The sequence below is a fragment of the Chelmon rostratus genome, chromosome 17 (assembly GCF_017976325.1).
Source record: "Chelmon rostratus isolate fCheRos1 chromosome 17, fCheRos1.pri, whole genome shotgun sequence".
NCBI lineage: Eukaryota > Metazoa > Chordata > Actinopteri > Chaetodontiformes > Chaetodontidae > Chelmon > Chelmon rostratus.
This window is the reverse complement of record NC_055674.1, coordinates 14759545-14786106: the sequence shown is the minus strand read 5'-3', so window position 1 is coordinate 14786106 and position 26562 is coordinate 14759545. Positions and strand designations below refer to the sequence as shown.

Here is a 26562-nt window from a genome sequence, read left to right as displayed (position 1 = left end):
AAAGTTTTGTTAAATCAAAATAAATGCCAAAAATGAGAGAGAAGTGAGCAGAATGTGCACAAAATGAAAAAAGTTAAACAAATTTAAAAACAAACTGCGAAAAGATAACGTCCAAACACTTCATCCAAACACTATCTAGTCTTCCCGGACAGCCTCGGTTTGTGTTTACTCCTCCATTCCTCTCCACTTTGCATGAGGCGGCCAGCTGGGCTGTTCCGTGAACGCACCTCCCTCTTCCTGAGTGGCTATCCTACTTTTTGTCGCGCGCTGAAAGAAGCGACGTGACTCGAGTGAACCCGAGTCTCAGTCCCCGGGTCAGGACACTCACTCAGGACCGCCTGGACGCAGAAGCCACGGTGGGGATTTACAGCAGGTGTGAAGACCACATCAGACCCCGACTCGTCTGGGAAAGTGGACCAGAGAGTGGGACAAACACCAGCACCGCTTCCCACGGACTAATCTCCCCGAGAGGGCGGGGGTTGGGTGTTTTTTCTGAGAGGGTACCACTCACTCACACACTCACACACCCCTCCTCGGCAGCATCCTGAGCAGGTCTTCCAGTCGTTTCCACTTAAAAGCAGCAACAGGTTGAGCCGCAGCAGCAGCAGCAGTGTGAGGCGGACTGAAGCCTACCATGCCGAGCAAAAGCCAGTATCTGCGCCCCCGGCTGTGCACGCTGGAGAAGGGGGACAACGGCTACGGCTTCCACCTCCACGGGGAGAAAGGTAAGACGGGGCAGTTCATCCGCCTGGTGGAGCCCGACAGCCCGGCTGAAACCTCGGGGCTCCGCGCCGGAGACCGGCTGGTGTTTGTGAACGGCGAGGACGTGGAGAACGAGAGCCACCAGCAGGTCGTGTCCCGGATACGAGCCACCACGGGCCGGCTGGAGCTGGTGGTGGTGGACCCGGACACGGAACAGCTGCTGAAGAAACACAACATGAAGTGTCTGCAGGAGTATGTCACCGACGGGGTCCCGTTACCCTTCGACGACGACGAGGAGGAGGAGGTGGTGGTGGAGGAGGATGTGGAGGTAGACGGGAAGGAAAACGGGGATGAGCGGCACGCTAAGAGGGACGAGGAGGTGGAGGAGGAGGAGGTGGAGGAGGAGAAGGAGGAGGAGAAGCAGACGGGGACACCCAGGGAGTCCACGCCGGTGCCGGAGAGAAACGGAGAAATCCACGGACACGTCGAGAAAAAGCTGAGCATCAACTCTGAGAAGGTGAGTCTGACAAAGTTAGAAGAAGTGCAGGTAAAAAACAAAACAAAAAGTTTCTGCACTATGCTCACGTTTGTTTCCTCCAGATTTACTTTAATGACATTAAGGTTAGTGAACGCATCACGGAGGGAGGGTGTCCCTGGAGAGAATAGGTGTTCTGTGTGTGCAGCATGGATAACATGGGCAGCTGCACCCACATGCTGCAGGGCTGCCAGGCTGTGGGCAGGGGCATTTACTGTGGGCGAGAGGACAAACAACCTGGTTCAGCTCCGGGATCAAGAGAACAGGGACCAAGCTAAACTGTGACCCCCCTTTGTCTCTCTCTCTCTCTGTCGGTCTGTAAACCTCTGAAGCTGCTGCTGTCCAGTAAGTGATGGTGATGTGTCTCACAGTGCCTCAAAGAGCAGCTCTGCCTTCTGTTATTGCAGCGATGCCACATGGTTCAGCATGGAGTCAGCAGCAATGACAGGCTCCAGCCCCACACCAAAGCCAGCATGAGGAAAACACTTTGAGAGACGTGGTGTTGTGCCTTTGTGTTGTTAAAAAAAAAAAACCCAGACCATAACAAATATCTGACATTGCTAACCCCTCCACAACAAACAACAGGAAGTACTTAGTGTTTTCAAGTTTTTTAATCGCCACAAAATGAGTCCCGCTAAATGATTTTTTTCAACCTTTTGATCTTCGCCTGTAAAACATTATGGGCGCATTCTCGCTCCCGCAGTAGCCACTTGTTGCTGGGTCTGCCCTCATTTTCTCCTGCCACGCTGTCTGTCTGTCTGCCTCTGTGTGTGTGTGTGTGTGTGTGTGTGTGTGTGGCTGTGAACTCAGAACCAGGGTTTATTAAAAAGCTCTTGAGCAGAAGAGGGTCCCTCCAGTCCGGAACATCTGTGCCCCTCGCTGCCTCCTGGATGTTTACCCCCGAGGCTGTCTCAGTCCAGCTCTGCTCCTCGGTACATCACTGTAGGTGGGAGAGAGGTGGGCAGAAGGGCCACAGTGTGCAGAGCCAGCAGAGAAGACCCTGCAGTGGTCCTGCCTGTGTCTGTGTCACCCTGCCTAATAGCACGTAAACACGTCATGTAGTGCATCTCATTTTCCGCCCATGTGACAGACAGATGGCGGCCTTTCTGGCATCTGTATGATCTTGTGGAGGCAAAAATGAACAAGAGCGAAGCTGAGAGCAAGCTCTGCGATTGAAGCTTTTCTACACAATGTCATAACGGCGGGACCTTAAACAAGCAAACGATGCTGCTGTTCAGCGTCTGATAAAACTGACCGGATGTCGAAAAGGTGGTGACACTCTGTGATGGTGTGCAGTCAGGTTGGCAGATTCTTTTTGTAGAGGAATCGTGAGATGAGTGTAGTTTGCATGTTGTTGTTTCGTGAGTTTTGAATAAATAGTTTGACATTTTGGGAAAGATGTTAATTTGCTTCTTCGCGAGGGAAAGATCGGAAATAGTCCGGCCCACGTTCCCCCTGTAAAACCATGTGTTGTTTTTACACTTTGGTTTTTGTACAAATAAAACAACAAAATACAGTATAACATGTTACTTACTGAGCTTTAGAGGAGCTGGTAGGCTGATTCTCTTACCACTGGACAGAGCAAGGCTAGCTGTTTCCCCCTGCTTCCAGTCTTTGTGCTAAGCTAAGCTAAGCAGCTGCTGGCTGTAGCTTCATATTTACTGCACAGACGTTGATCTGGTATCACTCTACTCTAACTGTTGGCAAAAAGCAAATAAGCACATTTCCCAGACTTTGAACCTTTTCTTTTTTGTTGCAATTTGTTGCATTTTCACTCTACTCTGACTTTAAAGAGAAGAATCAATCATTCAAATCGATGCAGTTGTAGTAGTTGTTCAATCGGCTGCTCGTTTCAGCTCCAGTTGAAATGCACAAAGAATCTGTCTGCAGGGTCACAAAATCCAAATATTTTGATTTTCTCTGAGATTTTCTCATTAATTTGCAGTGATGGTGTTGCTTAGCTATCAGTAAACTCCCTCTCCTTAGATGAACCCAGCTGGTCACAACTGAACTGTCACATTGTTATTACTGAAGCTCTGCTGAGCCACTCACGCCCTCCTTACATTGTTTCTTTCATGACACCAGTGTAATGACAGTTTTCACATGTGCGGAGCATGCAGAGCCTTTTCGACTCATGTTCCGGGAATTTAAAAGAGATTTTCTTTCCCTCTCTCAGCCCACACTTGCACAGCACTTGAACACTGCTGGGTTATGTTGTTTGTCCTGGGAATATACAGCGATTGTTCCCGTGTTTACTCTCAATACTCTCCACAGATGGCCTAATGGAGCTGTGGCAGTACAATTCACACTGGCACGCAACCCAGAGGGAAGTGGCGTCGAAACAAACAACAGCACTCCTAACAAACTCATTTTCACCACTTGGATTTTTTAATTTCAGCAGCCTCCCAGTGTTTGACATACGGAGCAAGAATCCAGCACGAATCATGCTGAACAGTGAGCGCGGCTGGGAATTTCCTTTGCATACAAAGGCACAGTGTGTGCAAAACCAAGATTTGACAGGCTGAGGAAGGTGCTTGGGGACAGAAGGCACAGCAGAGTGTGTGAGTGTGTAAGTTAGACTCGAGGGACCTGGTTTAGAGTTCTCCATGTTACAGACAGAGGCACCTCAGGGTGTGTTTCTCACGTTGACTCTTTCTGGAATTTTCTCCCTACATCCTGTCCGGCATTCCTGTGCCCGGCCAGGGACACACACACGCACACAAAGCACAAACACACTCATGTACAGCCTTGGAAGACACACACAGCGTCGGTTCAACAGTCACACTGACGTCCGCACTCCGCCCGTCTGGCCTCGTCTTTGAAGCGACACAAAAGAGGGTTCGAGAGAGCGACGCCTTCTCCGGAAACTGAGGAGCCTCGCTCGAGGTTTCCATGGTTACGCTGATGTCCTGTGTGTGTGTGTGTGTGTGCGTGCAGTGCATGTGTGAGGATGGAGGTAGGCGAAAGTGAGACAGCGCAGGGGAGGTGCGAAAAAATGGAACGAGCAGTGATGAAGGTCGAAACGTGGAGCGTGGCCCGGGAAGAAAATAGGAGCCGCTGTCGTCACCGTGGAACAAAACACACACACACACACACACACACACACACACAAACACATCATCTGCTCCAAAGGTCGTCGTTTTGTTTACCAGGCAGTAAAATTTTCACTCAGCCTTTGTTGAGTGCAGCGAAGTAGCAGCGGATGCTCTCTCTCAGCTCGTATTACCAATCTAGATCCTTCAGCTCATCCAGGAAAGTATCTTTTATGAACAGGAGGAATGATTCCAGCAAGCAAAACCTGTTTTCAATTTACATACAAGCATCTGACTGTTGTTGTGAGACAAAAAAGACCTTAAAAAAGTGAACCTGTCCAAATACAACCATTGTTGTTTAACCATTTAAACATCAGGGAATAACGTGACAATGTCCATCGCAGGAGCCTAAAGTGACATCTTCAGATGTTGTGTTTTGTCCCACTAGCAGTCCAAAACCTAAAACATGCAATTAACAATGATATAAAACAGAGAAAAGCTGAAAATCAACATATTTCAGAAGCTGCAATCAGCAGCTTTTTGTGGGCAAAACACTTATTGCACACCTGTGGAGTGACAGGTGCGTAGGAGAAGACCACAGGTCGACAAAACAAAACAAAACATTTTTAAATATCCCCGACTGCAAGTGAAGAGGACAGCGAGGGGGGGTCTTTGGTTCTGTTTTGTCTGAACTATTTTTTCTAAGGATGTTTGGCAGTTTTCAACTCATCGATCAGTTATTTCCACACTGATGAAAAGCAGATGATCCCTCCAGATTTGTTTCCATCATTATTTTAAAAATGCAAATCAGTAGACTACAAGCTATTCCGTGCAGAAACATTTTCCAGTGAAAGGCATTAAAATGTGTTTGCGTCATCGCACTGCTCTGGCTGTTTCTTCAGTGTTTCACTCAGGCTGAAGACAGCGAGAGAAAGAGAGAGAGAGAGAGAGGGAGGGAGAGAAAGGGAGTGTGAGGGTGAGAAGTTTTTTCTGGGAGTCTTCCTGAATGGGCGCCGGCTGCTTACATAAACACTAATTACAGGAGAAGAGGAGCGCCTGTGTCAGATGAAATTGACCGCGGATAGATGAGATCTGGTACACTGGCAAGTGTTCGTAAGTGTGTGTGTGTGATCTCTGAGATGACTTCATGAGGATGTGCTGGCTGTCGCTCCCCTCCCCTAATCTGAGCCTCTAATCTGCACATTCACATAAAACCTGCTTATTAAAGAGCTCGAAGCCCTCCACTGCTTCCACCGCACATGCTTGGTTTGGACATAGAAAGCGTGGTCCTTTAACTGCACGGGACGACGTGTTTTCCCTAAACAAATCATCCCCGAGCTGTTGCGTGGGAGGACTCAGTCTATATTTGTATACACTTCACTGTATGGCCTTCAGTGAATGACAATGAGCTTTTTAATTGGCTTTAATAGGTTATCCTCTGTAGTTCAATTTAACAGTCCAATCAGTGTGTGTGTGTGTGTGTCTGTGTGTGCGTGTCGCTTGAGGCAAGCCCTGAAGTTAATCATCACAGTTACGACATTCAAATACTTTTTCCCACAGTGGCAGATTGGACCATTTAAAGGGATTGTTCAGCTCAGGCATTCCTCTCCATGTGCAGGATAGAGTTTCCCTTTAACTCTTATCAAGTCCACATTCACCTGATGTATTGCCTTCAGGAATAGCCCCTGGGTGAGATTTTCTTCATTAGAATAAACTTTCGATGACCATTTGTCGTGCATTAGAGGCACAAATAGCCACACCTACAGTAAGTATTCGAGCCAGGATGGTCAGGGGTGTGTTTCTGGCTGCCTGCTGCTGTCTATGGGAGGCTCGGCCTGTGCGCAGACCCCAGGACGTTTGTGCCGGTTTCCTGTCATTGTTATCGCCGGAAGATCCCCCCCCCACCCCGTCGTCTTGATCCTCTTCTCGCCCCCCCGGAGTCCCAGCAGCTCGTAGCAGGACAGTAAACTGCAGCTTGAAGGGTTAAAGAAGCTATCTCAGCATTGCTGTGTGTCTGAGCTAAACAGAAAATATAACACAATGATACAGACGCAGGCTGAATAGTATGTTGCTCCAGCAACAGACACTGAATCGTGGTTCAAAGTAAACAGTATCTCCAGCAGCGTTTGCTGGTTTTATTATCACTGAAGCCGCTGTGACAAAGCCAGGTATTGTTCAGGCTCTGTTTGGGTAATGGAGTGCATGTCACTGTGTTTGTCTGACCGGATCAGATGTTCTCCACGATTCATTCTGACTTCACGCAGGCCGACGCTCCACGTTTGCTCACGCAGTATGGTTTGGGTATACGTTGCTTTTGTGTTTGTTTAGTGTGGGTGTTTTCACATTACTGTATTTGTGCGTGTGTGTGAGAAAGTTTGGGAATCACCCCTCCCTGTCCTGCTGTTGATTGTTGGGCTGTGTGTCCGAGGGGAAATGGCCCCCATGATAAGATATGGCAGAGGGGCTTCACTCCGTGTCTACTGTAAGATTTGTGCATTCGTAATATGTATGTATATATATGTCACACATATAGATATGCTGAGTGATACTGACTAAATCAAATATCACAGACAAACACATCATTGATAATGTTTGCATGACATTATTCATTTTAATAATTAATAGCAGCTAAATACACTCAATAATTGTGTACCACAGAACTATAATAGAGCCATTAAGATAACGTTTAATCTATACCAAAGTAAACAAACCCACACTTCTATCTAATACAGTTCCAAGCTGCATGCAGTGGCCAGATTCTCCCTATTCAGCGATCACTATGTGTTCGGTTTGTGTTTTAGTAACCACCACCAAACGCTGGCAGCCTATGTTATACACACAGCGCTGGTCCAGTGGCTTTCATAGGAGTAGCTGTTTTTGTGTGTATTGTGGGTGGGAGTCGCACGGAGTAACTCATGATACGATACTATCAACAAAATGTTGGCCAAGATAACCACCAGTATATCAGCAGTGTTTTGCAAGACAGTCAACGCACAATTCATTAGAGTATGGCCAGGAAAAGGTTTAAAAAAAAAACAAAACTATGGAAACATAGTATCATGAGAGGAACAGATTGTACTAAAGTGCTTCAGGTATTCACCTTTTTGTAAGTATTGTGGGCCGTTATTTGGCGTTCTTATTGGCTGAGTGAGGTGATGACAGGAAGTAGGGAAGGGAGAGAGAAAAGTGGCGAGGACTCTCAAAGGTCTGCAACCTAGACACTGTAACTTCATGGTCAGCATCCTACAGGCCACCAGGACAAGCCAATACTAGCTTTTTTTAATGCTAACCCAAGTACATAGAGTGTGTCACACAGTCATAAACTGGCAAAAGGTTTGACCGTTACGTCTTGAGCAAAAGAAGGACACAGTTCTACCACATCACAGGAGAACATTACATTGCTCTATTGATAAGGGCTGGAACAAATAACCAGTGGTTGCCTTTGCGAATCATAGTGATCCCGCTCACTGGAACTTCTCAGTGACGTCAGTCCAAACAACAGCACCACTGTCCCGTCCCGACGGCCGAGACCACTGTGGCCCAGGTCAGGGGTGGAACCTGAACCCTGTGTGTGTGTGTGTGTGGGTGGTGGGGTTGCTGGTGATTTGGTCTCATGGGATACTGGACGGAGACTCTACAATGCCACATTCCATTTCCCTCTCCATTCTGCTGAAGGTTCACCACCCCGGTCGGACAATGCGCCGGAGGGCCGCGCCCTGATGGGGGTGGGAGGGGGTGGAAATGACTCGCCGCTCGCCCTGAAATAGACTCACCCCCTGCCGTACACCTCCCTTCCCACCGTACAAGACAGAGACGCCATGCATTGAGTACAACCAAGACAGAGCAAATTCGTGTGCATTGTTGGTGTTATTTACACACACTGAACTGAGGAACGCAAGAAAATTCTATCCCAAAATACTTCAGCTATTGTTTAATGTCAACAATTAGTAATATAATTGGCTTTCTGTGCTCCAGGTGGTGGCATTTTGCTCAGTGCAACGCTCTATAGATGTCTGTCGGTTGGTCCACCACTTTCAGTATATTTGGTCCAACTATCTTAATAAATTGAGATTAAATTTTGCGCAGATATTTATGGTCCCCAGGGGACGTTTCCTGACTTCTCATCAAGCGCCCCCATGCGACTGACATTTGTGGTTTTGAGTGAAATATCTCAACTACTAAAAGACAGATTAGCATAAAATTTTGTTCACACATTCCTGTACTCCTCAGGATGAATTGAAAATAACTGTTCATCCCTTCACTTTTCATCTAGCGCCATCATTAAGTGAAAATTATGAATTGTCCATTACTTGTTTGATGACTAATAGTACAAAGCTAATGACATTCGCATCACCTCTACGTAGTGTTTAGCACTAATTAGCAAATGTTAGCATGCTACACACTAAAGTAAGATGGTGCACATTGGAAAACATCACACCTGCTCAACATTAGGATGTTAGCATTGTCATTGTTAGTATGTTAGCATGCTAACATTAGCATTTAGCTCAAATCACCACTGTGATACATGGTTGTAAACTCTATTGTTAACTGTAAACTATCTTGTTTAGATATGACTTCATTTGTTTGTAACATGTGCTCTTGCCATTTTGGCTTTTCTTCAGTGTGAGCATGATGTCCCCATCATCTTTAGCTGTACTTTGTGTTTAGTACTAATTAGCAATATTAGCATGCTAATAGTAAGATGGTGAACATGGTAAACATACCTGTAAATATTTGTAGCGTGAGCATGTTAGCATCAAAGCATCGCTGCTTCTTAGCACACCCTCACAGAGCTGCTAGCATGGCTGCAGACACTCACATCTTGTTGTTATTCCAGAGGATGAGACAAATAACAGACATTCAGTACAGTAGAGGAGTGGCCATTATGTTGAGATATTTTATGTCCAGCTGCAAAGAGACAAGTCTTCAGCAACTCGTCATTTTACATTTCACCAGCAAAGAGATTAAATATACATTTTTTCACTAACAGTTGCCTAAATAATGCAAGACAGCCTCAAGGTATGTTTTGAGTAAAGGGCATGACCTTTTCTTCAGTATTAGTTCTCAGTCTCTTGCCCCTGCTAACACCTTTGGCCTCATTCTCGCTGGTCACCTACATGCTCCACTAACAGCTGGGTACAACAAGTGCCTGGGAACCATTTAGTTCTCTGTAATAAACCCCATCATGTTATCACATCTGCTTGAATTTGACAATGAGGTTCTGCAGTTTTTTTCTGTAGGACCTCCCCCTCTTTCTCTAAATGCATTTCTCACATCAGACACTGCAGTGCTCCGTGTGTTTGTGTGTTAAAGGTGGAGGAGAGACTTGTGTTAGAGATCATTGAGCTGTGGCTGTGGTTTCAGGTCTGCAAGGGTGGAGGGTCAGGGACAGGAAAGCTGTTTAAGGAGATAAAGCTTGTTGACTCTTTGGTTTTTGGTGGGCGGAATGCAATCATGCTTTTAAAAAAGTAGACTGCAGTGGGGACAAACTCAAGATGGACGCTGCAGAAGACCCTTGAGGAAAGGCAGAACCTGCCAGTCCCATTTTCAGAAAGATCTTAAAGCAATGATGAGGCCTCTCTGGTAATCAAGACCACTCCATTTGGTCTTATCAGTGCCTGTCCCCCTGCTGTGATGACTGGCATTACTTTTCTATTTCCAGGCCGTCCCCCTAAAGAGTCTATTGTAATGGGAACCCTCAGCAGAACCTTTCTTTTGGTGTCTTTTGTAGAGCCAGTTTGTCCCATCCTCAAATTGAAGGGGGGGACAGTAGGGTGCTTTGTTCCCCCCCTCTGCCTGCCTCGCAGCTGGTTCAATGGTCCAGCTTGAAATCCAACACCCCCATCCTGCCTGAGAGTGGTGCGCTCCAGCCACTCAATGGGACAAAACTTGTGCTGTGCTGGTTAAAAAGGAAACCAGGTTTACATCAAACATTTATCACATCTGCCCTTGAGGCTGTTAATCTCCATCAAAAACTACACATGACAATCACAAGGACCAGGAGGCCAACAACGTGTCATGTCACTGAGTAACCATGGTGCCTGGCAATCTGTCACTTTAACGGTTATTCTTTATGCTGATCAAAGAGGCCAAACTCACGGGAGAGCTGCCTCTCTTATAAGAGCGAGGGGGGGGGGGGTGAAGTAAGCAGCAGAAGGAGAGAGGGCGGTACATATAGATGAAAGAGAGGCTGCTTTAGAGGACATATCTGCATGCAAAGGTCAGCTGTGTGTGACAGGTTTCAGTTGATGATTTGCAGGACTCGTGACACTGGTGTAAGGTCATGATGGGCCCTAGCGCATTGCCTGCTTTCACGCCCCTGACTCGTGCCTTAATGGGACAAAAGTGGCTGTTTGAACAGAACAGTTGGACTGCGTCAGTGAGGTGCTTATGTAATTATAGGAAATTTCAGCACGTGACCTTTTTATTCTGGGTACATGAAACAACACAAGTAGTTGAGTCAGAGAACCAGAGCTGTGCAGGACTGACTTAAGCCTACAGTAATAGACGTGAAGTTACACATTAGTCCACTGGCCAGGCATGAGGAAAATATGAAGTAACTGGCATGCTGACTGGCAGAGCTGCAGCCGCTGGCATCTCTCTCGCACAGGCTGCTCCTTCCATGCCAGACAGCGCTCGCAGCTACAGCGCTCCTCTGTCGAAGAGAATCAGCAGGAGAGCCTGGCAGATGCAAATCTCCAGAGTCAGAGGGTGGCAGCGCGTGATAAACATGATAGATGGTTGTTATGGAGGTAGTCGGGTGCTTTTTAATACTCCCTGAGAGGGGTTTGAAGATGCAGATCAATCAATATAGCTTGTCAGACACTCACCTGTGGGTACTTGGAAGGCAAAAATGAGACCTCTGTGCTCATGTGCTGTATTTGTGGAGCAACATGCATGACACCTATCAGATGGATTGCCATGAAATTTGGTATAGACATTCATGGTCCCCAGAGGATGAATCCCGGTGACGTCTGTGATCCTCTGACTTAAACTCCCGCACCACCATGAGGTTGACATTTGTGGTTTTGAGCAAAATATCTCAACCACTGAATGGGTTGCCATAAAATATGATAAACACATTTTCCTTTCAGGAAGAATTATCCTCTACATTAACACACAATTATATTAACATTTAGCTCAGAGCTCTGCACAGAGCTGCTAGTGTGGCTGTAGACGCTTTGTTAATTTGGTTAATTTGTGCCTTGAACACATGCTCTTGCTAGGTTATGAGCATGAAATAGAATAATTAGCAATAGTTGATAATGTCATCCCTTGCTACTTAGCCCATTAGTGCTGTCTTTCATTCATATCCACATAAGATGTCTTGCATGACAGAAAAGGCCCTTTTGACTGACCATGAAAATTCCTTAAGCATCTGTGACCTTTGGTTACACAAATGCAGTGTTTTCAAAGCTATAATTTGTGTTTTAAATATTCACTGTTACATTCCAGAGAGCAAAGATTTTCCAAAAATATTTTTTTTATAGGATTTTGGAATTCAGCACTTCACTTAAGGCTCAAGAGAGTTAAATCTTCAGCAAGATCAGCTCTACGTACAGTACATACTGCTGCTGCAGCAGAGGCCTGTAAATTGAACTTTGCCTTGATATGTTATCTCTTGGCTATCGCAGTTTCCTGAGAAAAACCAGAAACAAGTCTGAAACAGGGTTACATCAGCCTCTGGGTGGGGAACCTGTAAACTATTAAAAACACACAGAGAAACAAACTGTGCTGGAGCAGCAGTGAGATTTATGAGACAGCCGCGTGACTCAGAAGTGTGTTTTGAGAATATTAATACGAGCCTTGGTATTGTTTTGGAGTGATTGGTATTCAAAGCGATGTCTTATTTTTGGTTGCCAAAGCCATCTGAAGTCTGTGCAGTGGAGACAGAAAGTACACGCAGACACGAGCGGCCTGAAAGAGGCTTCACAGCAGCGGATGTTAGAGTGAAGGTGGTTCAGTAGGCAAAAGTGGAAACAAATGTGATGCAATTCTGCTTTATACATGTCAGGCAGGGGTTTCCCTTTATTTGGACTGTCCAGTGTTGCTTCACCTTGTGTGTGGTTCAGTTTCTGTAATAGAGGGCTCTGTTGGCTGAATATCTACTCCAGCCGACAAGTTGATATGAAGCAAAGTGCATTTACTCACACCATTATGAGATGAATGAAATAAGACAGTGAGCCTTTTTAACACCCGTACGCAGCTGAAAGCATCAAGATGTAGAATGAAAGAAGGATCCAGCAAGCTGTTTTAATTCATTTGAAAAGAGGACGTCATTATTTTGGGAAATACACCTATTTTGGGGGGGGGGGGGGGGGGGGGGGTGGCTGTGACCAGTTGCCAGGCAACCAGAGGGCTGTTCTGGAAGTTACTGGTCACGACCAAGAAATAGTCCTTCACAGGACCCCCTGTAAAACATTGAATTACTGTTTTAACACTAAATGTTAAACTACTCCAGTGATGCCAAGTTAATAAGAAATCCTGGTCCCTGTAAGAAGAGAGAGCGCTGCAGAAATTGTTCCTCCATGTTTGCGTTACTGTTTGCATCATCAGCTGATCATTCCTCCCACCTTCCCCCCCTCCCTCATAGCCAGCTTGTATGTTTTCAGCTTTAGGCTGGATCTGAGTGTCATGTCATAGCTAATGTTTATGTTGGGGGATTGGGGGCGAGTTGACTTCCTAAGCCTTGTCAGATTTGCCTCGCGGTGCTGCTAACCAGCGTTTCTGAGAGGCCTGTTGATGCCTGGCTTCTTTTATGAGATGTCGTACACTCTTACTCAATTCTCTGCTCTGCAGAGACGCTTCCTCCTCCACAGGCTGGCTCATGAAAGCCTCCTTTCCCATGATGCTGTGCATGTGTGCATATGTGTTTTTGCGCATACGTTTGGGTGAGTTTTTGTATATTGATTTCTCTTTCATGTGAGGAAGTTGAGCCAGCGCAGGAGGAAGCATATTGAGGGAAGATGTGTCAACAGTTCCTGTTCAACGCTTCCCTCCTCAAAGGAAAGTCTGTGTCACAGAGAGAGTTGAAATGTTGAAATGCTATTTTTCTGGGCCCAGAGGAACATTTCACACAATAGGAAACCACGTGACTTTGATCTTAAAGTGACACTAACAGTGAGAAATATCAATAATGAGGATTTTAAGCGTTTCACTATTTGGAGAAATTAATTTTTGATCCCCATCGAGAATATTTTACACAGATGAGATGTTGTTGAACTGAACGTATCAGGGTGGACTGTCAACTGTCACATTACATGAGGAAGTCAAGGATTTTCACAGCCCTGCCACTGGCTTACAACAGCCAAACTAAATCAGAGGAAGTAGATGAATTAATCGGTTTTCCTTACACATATCAGGTACTTGCAAACGCTTTAGGTTGTGAGAAGTATCTTAAACAAAAGGAAGTACACAAATGTTCCTGGACTAGGCTGACCTCAGGTCGACGCTAACCCTGTATGAAACAAATGTTTAGCTGTTGTTTTAGCCTGAAGTCTCAGCTGATTGCACTGTGTGTGGAGGAGTTATATCAGTTTGTATTTTACAGAACGTCAAATGAATGTTCTGTGTTTGTACCTTTGATGTGACCAGTATATTTCACAGCTGTATGATGTAACGTTCTGGAGAACTTGCGTTGCATTTGTTGTTGTTAACAGGTGATTCAAGCGATGTGCAGCAGAAACACAAGCACGCACATTTGACAAGCAGTCAGGACCTCGGTCCCCCCCCCCCCCCCCCCCCCCCAGGCTTGTGCGTGTTCAGCAGATTCCACAGATTTCAGACCCGCGTGGAGATTCTTCTTTCCTCCACTCCACTCCAACACAAACCCTCCTCTGTTGTCCCTGCCAAGGCCTCTCTCACCCTCTCTCACTGCGCCGGGACGCCTGAGGTCAGCCAGAGAGCCTGATGAGTGTCAGGGAGGCCGGTGGGAGGCTGCAGTGTGTGTTGATGGCCCTCAGTGTTACCTGCTATCTGCATGTGGGTGTCCAACACCAGGCACTTGAGTTATTGAGTTACTGTCTTGCATAAATATTGTTTCTTCGGAAATGAAAACACCTTGTAATCTAATTTGTGGCGAGCTTCATGCTTCAGACTTCATGCAAATGATGCTTTACTCTGCCATCACACAGCTAAAGCAGAGAAAGCTCAGTTCAGTCCAGGCTTTTAGAGGAGGAAAGGTCTGGAATAAGAAACACTAAACAGCTAAACCAACCATTTACCCTAAAAAGAAGGGATAGAAAAGACAGCATTTTTCTGTTTAGTCCGTACTTTGGGTTGCATCTTTTCCTTTTAAAGCGATTGTAAAGGAAGGTGGTTTTTCTTGAGGTTTGGTTGTAGCACTCGAGTGGGTGAAGGACTTGCAATCAAAGACCGTTTTTGTTTAATCAGTTACCATTATGTTGTAGGGCTATCATCAGCAGGCCCTTGACGGAGATGGATGCAAAGGTGGCCAATCTGCATCTCTGATGGGGACCGACTGTTGTTAGACAGACTGCCACTACACTGAATGTATTATATCTGAGGACGTGTGTGACAGTAAGCAGCTAGTAAAGGTTTGATTGATCAAGTTAGCATAAATAGCTGTGTTAAAGGAATAGTTTGGCATTTTGGGAAACATCTTTACAGTATTTGCTTTCTTGCTGAGAATTAGATGAGAAGTTTGATGTCTGTCTCATGTCTGTACGTTAAGTGTTAAGATACAGCTAGCTGCCGGTTAGCACGGCTGAGCATAAAGCTTTATAGGTACTGGTCGGTAAATTTAATTTCCTTTGGACAGAGTCCGGCTAGCTGTGTCTCCCTGTATCCAGTCTTTATGCTAAGCTAAGCTAACCGGCTACTGACTGTATCTTACAGACATGACATCTTTTCATCTAACGCTTGTCAAAAAAGCAGACAAATGTTTCCCCAAAATGTCAAACTATCCTTTTAAAGTTTGGCTTCTTTATCTTAATACAGAAATGATTTCTAGGATTGAAAATTCATAGTTTGAAAGTACAGCTCACTCTCATTCGAAGCCACCCATCTTCAAAGATGACAAAGTGTGTTTTAAAAAGGTTCCCTCATTATTTACATTCATTCTGATTTATTTTTCTAAAAGGAAATAAAATATCTCCTTCTTCCTCTCCTTCTTCCATGCTCATGGAACTGGGACCAGGGGTGACCTGGAGACTTGTTTTTTTCCAGGTGTTTTACTGACAGAATAATAGTTCATTCTTGGCAGAGGCGGGTGGGTTGTTGGCTTCAAACAGTTCTCTTACATAATCCAGTGAAGTGACAGTCGCTCAGTGCTGGTTGTACAGCGTATGAGAGAAAACGTTGAGTCAGACCGCCTCAGTTGTTATGAGTTTGTTGATGTCCACTGATGTTTTGAAGTAGCTTTAATCAGTCAGCCTCCTGCCTGTGTTTTCTGCAGAATGTGAGTCATTCACACTGAATGACATTAACAGAGGTTGCTGATTGTCCTCGAGTGTTCAGTTGACCGAGGGTGGGAGCACACGGGGAGTGATGTGGAGGGAGTGTCAGGTCAGGTTTGGTCACAGTGACAAAGATTATCCTGACCACCAGCGCTGTCTGCACTCGCTCTGTTCATTGACCTCTTCGATGACAGCGCCTTTAAAGGCACCTCTGCTAAATACAGAAACTGCCTCATCCATACAGCGGAAGGGAGGTTCTTGGTTTGAGCTCCAGTTTTTTCCTGGATGACAATACAGCTCTAACTCTTCCTGCCATCCCAGAGCGGGACCTGGCGAGGGGGAGGCGGTCAGAGGTCAACGCCCAGCTTCCATTGTCCTCCTCGGGGCCTGGAGCGAGCAGGGCTATCGGGCCACACCGGAACTGGTCCCTTCCTCGAGCCGACGAGGCCAGAGTCGATCTGACCCCTCCCCAAATTCTCCACGAACCTTCCCAGCAGACCTCCAATCACATGCCTCCGAGCCCCTCTTCCTTCCTGGCGAGCAGTTTGCGGGGTCACGTGGAGTCGAACTGCAGCCTCGGTTTACTCATGATTGTCAAAAGCACACTGTACAACACATCAGCATGCAGCAGCCACCTGTATGTTCAACCTCGGCTTCATATTCATGGTTAACGAGTCACAGGAGCTCTCCGTAATCTTTGTGCCTCTTGTTCTCCCTGAACAGACACCCATGGTGGAGGTATTTTTAAGAGCTTGTGTTTTGTCTGTTGATGCATGTCAAATACGCCGTGTTGATATACTGTCTGCTCTCTTCTCTGGCCTCATCCAGGAGGCGTGCACTGAACTGCGGCCACGTCTCTGCGTGATCCAGCGAGGGTCCAACGGATATGGCTTCAACCTGCACAGCGAGCGGGCGCGGCCGGGTCAGTTCATCAGGGCTGTGGATGAGGACTCTCCAGCAGAGAGGGCAGGCCTGCAGCCCAAGGACAGGATAGTCCAGGTACTCTGTGAGGTCAATGCTGGGATACTGGGAGAGCATGCAGGCAGTAACCCAGCATGGTGTGATAAAAGGGACATTTAGGAAAATTATTATTGTTCTGGTAAGAGGATTTTCTAATTTAGAAACTCCTTGAACAGGGTGCCAGACTTTGGTCTTATGTAAGAAGCATTAATGTCAATCTTTGGTCGTTTTAAGGAAATTGACTTAAAACTAATTTTTATGAGAAGTAAATGACGGGAATCCGTAGAGTTACACAAAAATATCCACCTGAATAGTGCGTCCTGATTGTTCTGCCATATTTCCACTCCAGGCAGCCTCGAGGGATTGTTTTATTTGGATAAAAATAGAGAAGAATGGTGTGTTGTGTAATCAGGCCTCACCTACACTGAGCGATATGACGTAGAAAGCCTGTTTAGTTTCTATGAAAAAACAGAAGAGAAATATTTTGTGTTCATGCTTTTCTGGTGTCTTTAGTTACATGGTATGAAAATGTACCCTTGTTACAGACTTTGCAGACGTTGTAGCTGCATCATTGCCATCAGTGACTGAATATCAGCTCTTAATATACATATTAAGACATTTTAAGCTGTTTTAGGACGGCATATAAAAGTAACAAAGTACAAATTTGGGGGACTAGCTACGTAAAAAAAAAAATTTCAATCAGAAAAGCAGGGTGCAAAGTACATTTACTCAAATACTGTAGTTAAGTACAAATTTGAGATACCTTTACTTGACTCGAATCTTTTCTTCTCATACCACTTTCTACTTCTACACCATTACATGCATTTTGTTTACTCTACTACAATTATTTGGTAGCTTTAGTTACTAGTTACTTCACAAATCAAGATTTTTGCACAGAAAAAACATGAAAATTCTGAAAATGTACAAGTACAGCTGAAAGAAGTTGTCAGCTAATTGACCAAACATTTCATCGTTTCAGCTTCACTAATGAGTTTCCTTTCGATTATTTTAGTACTTTCTATTTGTTTTGAATACTTGTGTGGTTTGGCCCATTGGTTAGGCAGAACAAGCATCGTGGTAATGTGTAATGTGACGCCATTTCTCAATATTTTCAGAATTTTTACAAACCAAGTAATGAAGAAAATAATTATTAGTTGCTGTACAAAATACAAAATAGTTCAACATGAGCTCCACCTCAACCACCTACAACAGCACAACGCTGTTTTTATATTAATGCATGAGTAATAATAATATTGAGTATTTTTAATGCATAAAGTACATTTTCCTGATTATACTTAAATATTTTTTTCTAGGTAGCATTTTCAATGCAGGGTTTGTATTTTTAATTTAGTTTTTTTTTTGTATTTTTACTGAAGTAAAAGATCTGAATACTTCCTCCACCGCTGCAGAAAAATGTCTGACTCATTACATCCACCTGAAAGATATTCTCCAGTAGTATCTAAGTCATCCAGGTCGTCTGAATACTGCTCTCAGTCAGCTCTTTTCTCAAAGTTAACTGTGTGTTCAGAGGAATGTGAAGTGAACCACTAGCCACTGTGTGGGGTCTTAAATCCCCCAGAGGACTCTGGTGTACCTGTCACTGTTAGCAGCCTCATGCTGGAATAATCAGCTTCAAAACTGGTCTGGGGTCGGCCAGACCACCCTCTTTCTTGGTGTACAGAAACAGAAACAAAAAAATCAAAAATTACTGTGTGAATTACTGTAATTTCCACGTCACATAGGTGCAGCTGCAACGCAGGATGCTCAAAATAAACTGTGTCATACAATGCTGGTGAAAACCAGCAAATTTCCTCCAAGTTTGTCATTAAAATGTTTGATAAAAGTAGATCTGATGGAGCTGTTACGCTCCACAAAATGTGATTGCAATGTGTCCTAATGTGTGAGAGACAGAGCCGTCGCTCTACTTTAACCACAGGCCACATGCCTGCTTTTTATTGTCCACTAATAGATGTTACAACCATGCCATCTACCATCCTTCCACTTATTATTTAGCCAGCAGAAGCAGAAGCTACTCAGAACGAACATCTCTGACTCATTCAGTGTAATACATCATCACACGGTCCAATCAGAGCGATGGCAGGTCATACACGCCTCCCCTCAGCCCCTGAGAAAGAACTAGAGTAAAATGAAAAGGAAGAGGAGAAGGACAGACAGAGGACAGGGGGATTAAAAGTACCACAGAGGTCCAGGTCTGTGTGAGAGTCTAGCGAGGGGTTTCCAGTCCCCCAGAGGGCCCCAGACAGCCACACCACCCACTGAGGAGAGGGGCTTTGTGGGGAGCGGACAGCCATTGTTACTGCCGTTACTGGCCAGGCAGCTATTGTCCAGCTTCCTCTGTGGGACTGGCTAAGACATGCAGGTCCACCCTATGACCTAACACACACACACACACACACACACACACACACACACACACACACACACACACACACACACACACACTTTGAGACATTTCTCACATGCTTTCCCATGGTGATTTTATCCCAGAATGCTCAGCTGGTGTTGGAGGGCCACCTGACATGTTGAGTTACTGTACACCACAGAGTTAAAGTACAGCTGTCACACAGCCAAGTGCCTCATAACATGGAAGCACGATGGACAAAAGTTTATTGAAGGAACAAAGTAAAGCAAAAAATGAGGATTTATGTGGGCAACAGACTATTGAGCACATTGTGATGATTGTTTTTTAAGTTAGTAGTTGAAAGAATGTGTGTGTGTGTGTGTGTGTGTGTGTGTGTGCATACGACACACAGGATTTCCTGCCCCGGAGCCTCTGGCAGACGGAGTGATAATATTGAGAAAGAAATCCTGACAGTGATAAAAACAGTTTGTTCGCTTCTGTGTGGGAACAAAGAGAAGAAAGAGAGTTTAATAAAAGCTGAAATCATGTGTTTTTCTCCTCAGGTTAACGGCGTCTCTGTGGAAGGGAAGACACATTCAGAGGTAGTGGCTGCCATCAAAGTGGGCGGGAGCGTGACCCGTCTGCTGGTGGTGGACCCCGACACAGACACCTTCTTCAAGAGGTGCCGAGTGGTGCCCACCTCGGACCACCTGACCGGTGAGAGGACGGAGAATGGCTGCAGTTAGCTCATAATGTTTGCCTCTGCTATCCCTCTCCTCCTCTAACTCTCTCTATCTCTCTGTGACTCTCTCAGCCCTGCATGGCTCTTTTTATTTTCCTTTTCTCTCTGTTTCTCTCTCTGCCAAGACAGGCAGACAGAGACACTGAGCCACTTCCTGTCCTGCACCTCATGTTGATGCCCTGCGGAGAAAGTTAATCTTTTAGACATAAATAGATCAGATCAGACAGATCAGAGTTGGATTGAGTAACAGTGTTGTTTGCAAAGTGGAAAGGCTTAAAAGCAGATCTCTTTCTCTCTCTCTCTTTCTCCGTCTCACAAAATTTATTATTAAATCGCAACTTGACACTCAAAAATAATTATGAAACAACAATCACACAGTTTGACCAAACACAATTAGAAAAAAGGCAAATTTTGGCATATTTCTGCACCTTTGAACTGCATCTCATCATCAGATGGAGTTGGTTCAGTTCTCACGGAGATTGTCTGGTTATTATCACTTGACCTAAGTCCATCCTCTGATGAAGGCCACAAGATATGCCTGAAAGCTCCAGAAAATATCCAGGAACCAGGGAACCAATGTCAGGACTTTTATGTCAAACTATTCCTGAGGTCAATAATGAACCTTCAAGCCAATAAATGGATGAACGACTGATTCCAGGGATTGCCTTCTTCTCCCTCCCAAAAAAATGAAATGATTACCCCAGGAGCTGCTAATGCTTCACTGCTGTGCTCAAAGGCGCTCAAGTCAGGTCCTGGTATACCTACCACAGCCCCCAGGGGGAGCTCTGGTACAGTCTGTGATGCCTTTCTGTTTTTGAGGGCTGTCCCTCCACAGCCGCAAATCCTCAGGCAAATTTGTGTGTGTGTGTGTGTGTGTGTGTGTGTGTGTGTGTGTGTGTGTGTGTGTGTGTGTGTCTGGCCAAATGGAGGGGGCTGAGATGCTGCCTTGTGTATTCAGAGAGATGTATTTATGTGTTAGATTTGAGATTAGTGTTGATGTTTGAAACAGTTTTCCCTGTGCTCCCAACTGATCGTTAATAAACTGTGTACGGAGGCCGATGTTTCATAGTTTCCTGGACTCTTGAACCCTCCAGCGATTCAGTCCAGGATTAAAATAATAGCGCCCTACAGGGGAGAGATTCCAGGGAGGTGTTTCCCAGGTAACTGCCTGCACTTCACATGCTGCCCACTCAGAGGACGCCTGCCCACACTGACTCTTAACTTCAACACACTCACACACACACAGCCTCTCTGTGAGCAGCCTGGCTGGCCAGCAGCTTTGTTTGGTTTCCAAGGCGCTCACTCCAAGTGGCCTCTTAGCCTGGAGCTGGAGCTGTGCTTGGACTTGGAGAGGCTCCTCTCAGAGTCACACACACACACACACACACACACACACACACATGCACACAGCAAAGACCTGAGGAGGACTTGGACCTGATATTAACTCTGAAGGAGCAGCTGCTGTTTCCTGTGAGAACCATCATTAGCTTAAAAACACTTTGGGACTGTACGAAGGATCAGAGGGATGGAAGGTAAGACCTCTGTGATGTGATGCAGTTACCACCTCTCTAAAGCTGTGTTCAAACATGGCTGCAGGGGAACATCGAGGCACTTTTATGAGAAACAAGCTGAGGGGAAACGTTCCACTGCAGCGATCTGACACATAGAGGGATTAATTTGACGAGGAAGAGGAGAGGGGAGGCGAAGAGGACCAGGAGGTAGCTCCAGCTCATAGAAGATGAACCACGTGTGAATAATAGATGATCTGCTCATACCTGTGCTATGTAAGAGAGTAGGTGTTGGTGGAGTGAAAGGTGAGCTGCAGGAGGACTCTTGATCTAGCAGCTCCAAGCTCCCTGCTCTGATGGTGCAGGACTGGGGCTGAAGGACTGCGGGTGTCACGGCTTCACATCGGTCCTGACAGACAGGGAAAGACAGGCAGAGTTGTGTTTTTGAAGTCTAATGGCCGATTCTTGTGTCATTCTCATGACTACAGGTCCGCTGCCCGAGCCTGCCATTAACGGAGGGATGGAGGAGAAGGTAAGATTCACCAGCAGCAAACACATGACACGTTCAAACGCAGGATGACACTTAAAAGAGTGCAGGGCTATAATTTGGTTTGGAAATGTGCTTTAGAGCAAAGCCAGAATTGGGATTTGAACTTTGAAGTGTGTGAAGAGCTGACGGTCTCCCACAGCGGCAACTTGCCTCTCCACCGATGGAGCCTCTCCTTCCTGGCAGAGAGGAGGACAATAATAATTCAGCCTTCTGCTTTGAATGCTGCGCAGCTCCTCGTGTGGCACAGGCAGCCCAGCAGGCCAAAGTCGAACAGGGCCTGAAAGCAGCGTTGTCTCAGGTGTGGAGAACTGAGGCGCTGCTGAAGTGACTTATTAATCACAGAGACGTGTACTGAGCGGACTTTCCTGTGATTGTCTAAAGTCGTGGTGTGCATTGTGTGGTGCTCGGTGGAAAACCCCACCCAGCTGGTGCTACATTAACTTTGAGTTATTTGAAAGTGTTTGACCAAGGACAGATTGTGTGTACAAGATAAAAATTATCAGATAGATTAAGTGGCTTGACAAACACTTTATAGCGTATTGTATGATAGGTATGTTAAAAGTAGAAGCTACACTTTTGAGCTGAGGCATAAAGAACGTAAGAGCATGTTGATACCACTCTCATGTCAGGCGGTTATATAAGATACAGCCAGTTAGCTTAGCTTCGCATAAACACCAAGGGGAAAAGGGGAAACACCAAGCTTGGCTCTGTCCAAAGGTTACATAATCTGCCCTCCATCATCTCTAACGCTCACTGATTAACACACTCTATCTTTTTAGTTTTATCTGTACAAAAACTGAAGCGTAACTGTGTTCAGACAGAACATGAAGCTTATTTTAGAGGCGGCCCGACTGCATACGTGCATGAAAAGACGTAAAGTTACATACACAGACAAGGTGAAAAAGGAGAGGGACTGGAGGACAATCATAGGAAGAGTTCTGGTGACGTTTATTCAGAGGCCGAGCTAAACGCAAACACACAGCTAGCTAGCTTAGCGTTACAGCTAACGTCTGCACAGTTGGTACATTGGGTGTTTGGGGTGAATAAATATGAACCGTAAGCAGCAAACAAACTCATGTGAACGACACGAGGGGGAAACTCTGCCTGAACACACCTTCCAAATGACAAATCACCATTTTACAGGGGCCATGGACCAGACTGTTTCTCTCTTATGAGCAGTTGCCAGGCAACCAGCGTAGACTCCAGGAAGTTGCAGCTCCCAGCCAAGAAATAGTCCAGCACATAAAAAAAATTGGACATTTTACTCCACTGCATTTATCCACTGGTATATCCACTGATAGCTAGCTTGCTAATTTGCAGATTAAAATTAATAAAACCAATATAAGTCAATTCATAAATGATTAGCTATTATTATAGGTTAATGTACACAGCAGTATATAAATTGATTAAAATGAATTTTACTTATTAATTACCTTTCCAACAGTGAAGTGATGAAGTGATACACATTAATCACTAAATATAATACAGTAATAATAATAATAATACAATACATTATTCTGTGGCATTCTGCACAATGAGCAGTTTTACTCTGGGTACTTTAAGTGTTATTCAATGCTAATACATTTATACTTTTACCAAAGTAAGATTTTGAATGCAGGACCTTCCTTGCAAAGTATCTTTACAGTGTTGTATTGCTACTTTTACTCTAGTAAAAGTTCTGAATACTTCTTCCACCACTGTGCCCTTGTGAAAGCTGAATTGTTCTTTGTACACTTAAGTTTTTTTCCAGATAAAACAAACAACTTAGAAACAAGTTACTTGGTGAGCTTCAGAGGTACACTTTGTTATCAATCTTCTTAACTCTCCATCGGAAAGTGTATCCCTCAAAATGTCCAACTTTCACATTGAGATTGTGCAGTGTTTATTCCCACACAAACTCTGAGTGTGTGTGTTATTTTAACCTCTCCTTGGTTGCTAGTGGCATCACAGAAATGCTTTTTGAGGGTCTCTCATGTTACTAGAGTGTCTCGTTCCCAGATGGACACACTAGACTTTTATGCAAATCAGTGTTGATAAGACAGAGATAATTCCAGGCTGAAGACACCAGAACACAAACTGAAAGAAACCACTGTGTGGCTGCCTTCCTCTCGGGCATTTGGCCAATATGCGAAGTGAAGCTTGACCTGGCCTTCCCATTTGTCAGGGATGTATGTGTAGCAGTGAAGTTACATGTTGTTGCATAGCAGACACTGGTCAAAAAGTTGAAGCGCTGAGAGGGAGAGATGACGCCAGAGGTCAAGAAGTAATCTTTAAAGGCTGGTGGGTTGGAGTGGGTAAAGAATTGTTCGGTATGAGTAGGTTTTACTGTCTTATGTTGAGTGAGCTTGAGATACTAATACTGATAATTATACTGAGGCGCTGGAGCTGAAATGTCTCGTCCTGCAACCTTTCCAGCACGTTCACACTGCTACATGAAAAACTCTGAATGAAACGATTAATTAAACCAGGAAGAGAAGTGGGAAGAGTTTTCAAATTTGTGCTTTTACTGATTCCATGACCTTCTCTCTGCCCACAGATTGCTAAATGCCTCCTTTCAGTGATTCCCAGATCAATAAATTTGCAGACATGGGTGTTTGACAGAAACATTTCCAAAAAGGATGGTCGTCATACTTTTTACTTTTTATTATAAAAAATACAAATTTATTCTAAAATAATAAAAATAATTATTGTTATGCTTCACAGCATTTTGCTTTTCTACAAGTATTCGTGGTCAAAAGACATTTTTTGAAGATGTCAGGCTTCTACTTGTGTGCAATTAAAAAAAACTCAAATCCAAGGCTGCCCCCATGTGGTGGGCTCTAGTGCTACACCATGGTTGGAAGAAAAAGAATAGTTTCCAGTCAGACTTTTCTGACTGTGTCTCCCTTCTCGCTCAGTTTTAATGGATAAATGTTCATAATGTTGTCTATATATTTAATGGTTTGTCAGTATATATAACGAAGTGATGCTGATGAGTATTTGTGTTCCCAGGTGAACAGTAGAGGAGCCAAAGAGGCAGAGAGGGACTCAAAGCTGTCAGTCAGTCCTTCTCCATCCAACGCCTCATCCAATGCCTCGCTCACAACCCCGCCCACAAACACCCCACCTGAGGTACGTCACAGAAAATACTCTGCAGCACAACCGTCTTTCACAAAACATAACAAATGGCATGTTATCGCTGAAATATGTTAAGGTTTTTGTTCTCTATCTCCGTCTGTTTTTTGTCATTACTCAGGGTTTGATCACAGACACCATCCCAGCACTCAGCCTGTCCCTGCAACAGGTCAAAGAGCTCGCCCACCAGAAACGCTCCAACAAGAGAGCCCCGCCCATGGACTGGACCAAGAAAAACGAACTCTTCAGCAACCTATAGGGCACCTCAGCTCACCTCATAACACACACACACACACCTTCTCTCACGCAGATATTACAATGATTTTTGCAAGGAGACATCAGAAAGACTTTTTTTTATTGCCATGACACTAAAAGAGCTTTTTGTTTAACTATTGGCCGCAGACAAATTCAAGCCATTCTGCAAAATATAGTATTCTCCTTTTTATTATTTCTCTTCATGTTATTGTAATCCAGATGTTATACTGTATATGTATAATGTGCTACTAACAAGACAGATGCATATGTCAATGAAGGAGAACTGGACCATGTTGAAAATGTGAGCGTGTATGTGTGCGTGCGTGTGTGTTTGTATGTGTGTGTGTGTGTGTGTGGACCCTGACAGTCCCTGCTGGCCAGAGTCTGGTGCCTGTGGAAATGACTTTAACAACCCGCTCCCCCCTCTGCTCATCTGTCTTTTAAAGGTTTATACTAACATTTGAAAGGTTAAAGTGTCTTCTGTTAGAAAGACAACGGGACCAGCGACGTTAAACCGGCCTGACAATCAGTTCATCATTTATCTCTCGTTTATCCACTTTCTCTTCCTTTAATTGAATGAGTGTTTTTGTTTGTGTGGATTACAGATTACATGTCAGAGCCCCTTTTTGTTATATTTCAAAAAAAGTATATGATCCCAAAATAAGGCATTGATTTCCTCCACCTTGAAACTTGTTTTAAGAATCTTTTTTTTTTTTTGGGAATACTTTACTTTTTGGCTTTAAACTGGAAAGAACTGGTTTAATAGTGGGTTCTCTTATAATGTATGTATATATATCATATGTCATGTATATTTTTACATTTTTGACTTAATTCCACTCTTTAAATGAAAGTGAGTTCATCTTAATCGTGTGTATCCATTCTTTGTCTGAGTACATGATATCATCTTTTATCAAATGTGAACTACAGTTTATTATGAGTAATTTATACCGTCCTTACTTTGCCATCACGTCCACTGTAAAAGGCTCCTCAGTTCACATTCTGAGCATAAGGGATGTTTTTAGTGCTCCTGGAGAAATGCTCTGTGACATTTTTACACAATCAATGTCTAAAATCAATAATTATGTAACTTTTAGATTATGTATTTCTAAAAAAAAAAAAAAACATGTCTGCGCTTCACTAGATTTTATGCATTTGTCCAGTATTGAGAATCGTGATGATTTTTCAAAATGAATGATTGATTGAGTTATATGAAGAGTTTTTTGTAGCTTGTATAAGCAGTAATTTCTATACTGTAATAAATCTGTCATTACAACATTATTCAGTGTTGTTTGTGTGTGTGTGTGTTTGTGTGTGTGTGTGTGTGTGTGTGTGTGTGTGTGTGTGTGTGTGTGTGTGTGTGAAAGAGAGAGAGAGAGAGCCCTAAA

General features: G+C 44.5%; 1 protein-coding gene across 1 annotated transcript; it reads left to right on the top strand.

Annotated features, from left to right (window-relative positions):
• The first annotated feature begins 276 nt into the window (after positions 1-276).
• LOC121621363 (Na(+)/H(+) exchange regulatory cofactor NHE-RF1-like) lies at positions 277-26331 on the top strand. The gene is made up of 6 exons (XM_041957799.1): positions 277-1219; positions 16515-16685; positions 19572-19725; positions 21747-21790; positions 24800-24919; positions 25044-26331. The coding sequence occupies exons 1-6, from the start codon at positions 635-637 to the stop codon at positions 25179-25181; spliced, it is 1212 nt and encodes a 403-aa protein (XP_041813733.1). The 5' UTR covers positions 277-634; the 3' UTR covers positions 25182-26331.
• The last annotated feature ends 231 nt before the right edge of the window (positions 26332-26562 follow it).

Coding starts and splice junctions, on each gene's coding strand:
- LOC121621363 (XM_041957799.1), top strand. CDS start 635: ATGCCGAGCAAAAGCCAGTATCTGCGCCCCCGGCTGTGCACGCTGGAG. Junction 16,686..19,571: donor CCAAGGACAGGATAGTCCAG/GTACTCTGTGAG, acceptor TTTTCTCCTCAG/GTTAACGGCGTCTCTGTGGA. Junction 24,920..25,043: donor CCACAAACACCCCACCTGAG/GTACGTCACAGA, acceptor GTCATTACTCAG/GGTTTGATCACAGACACCAT.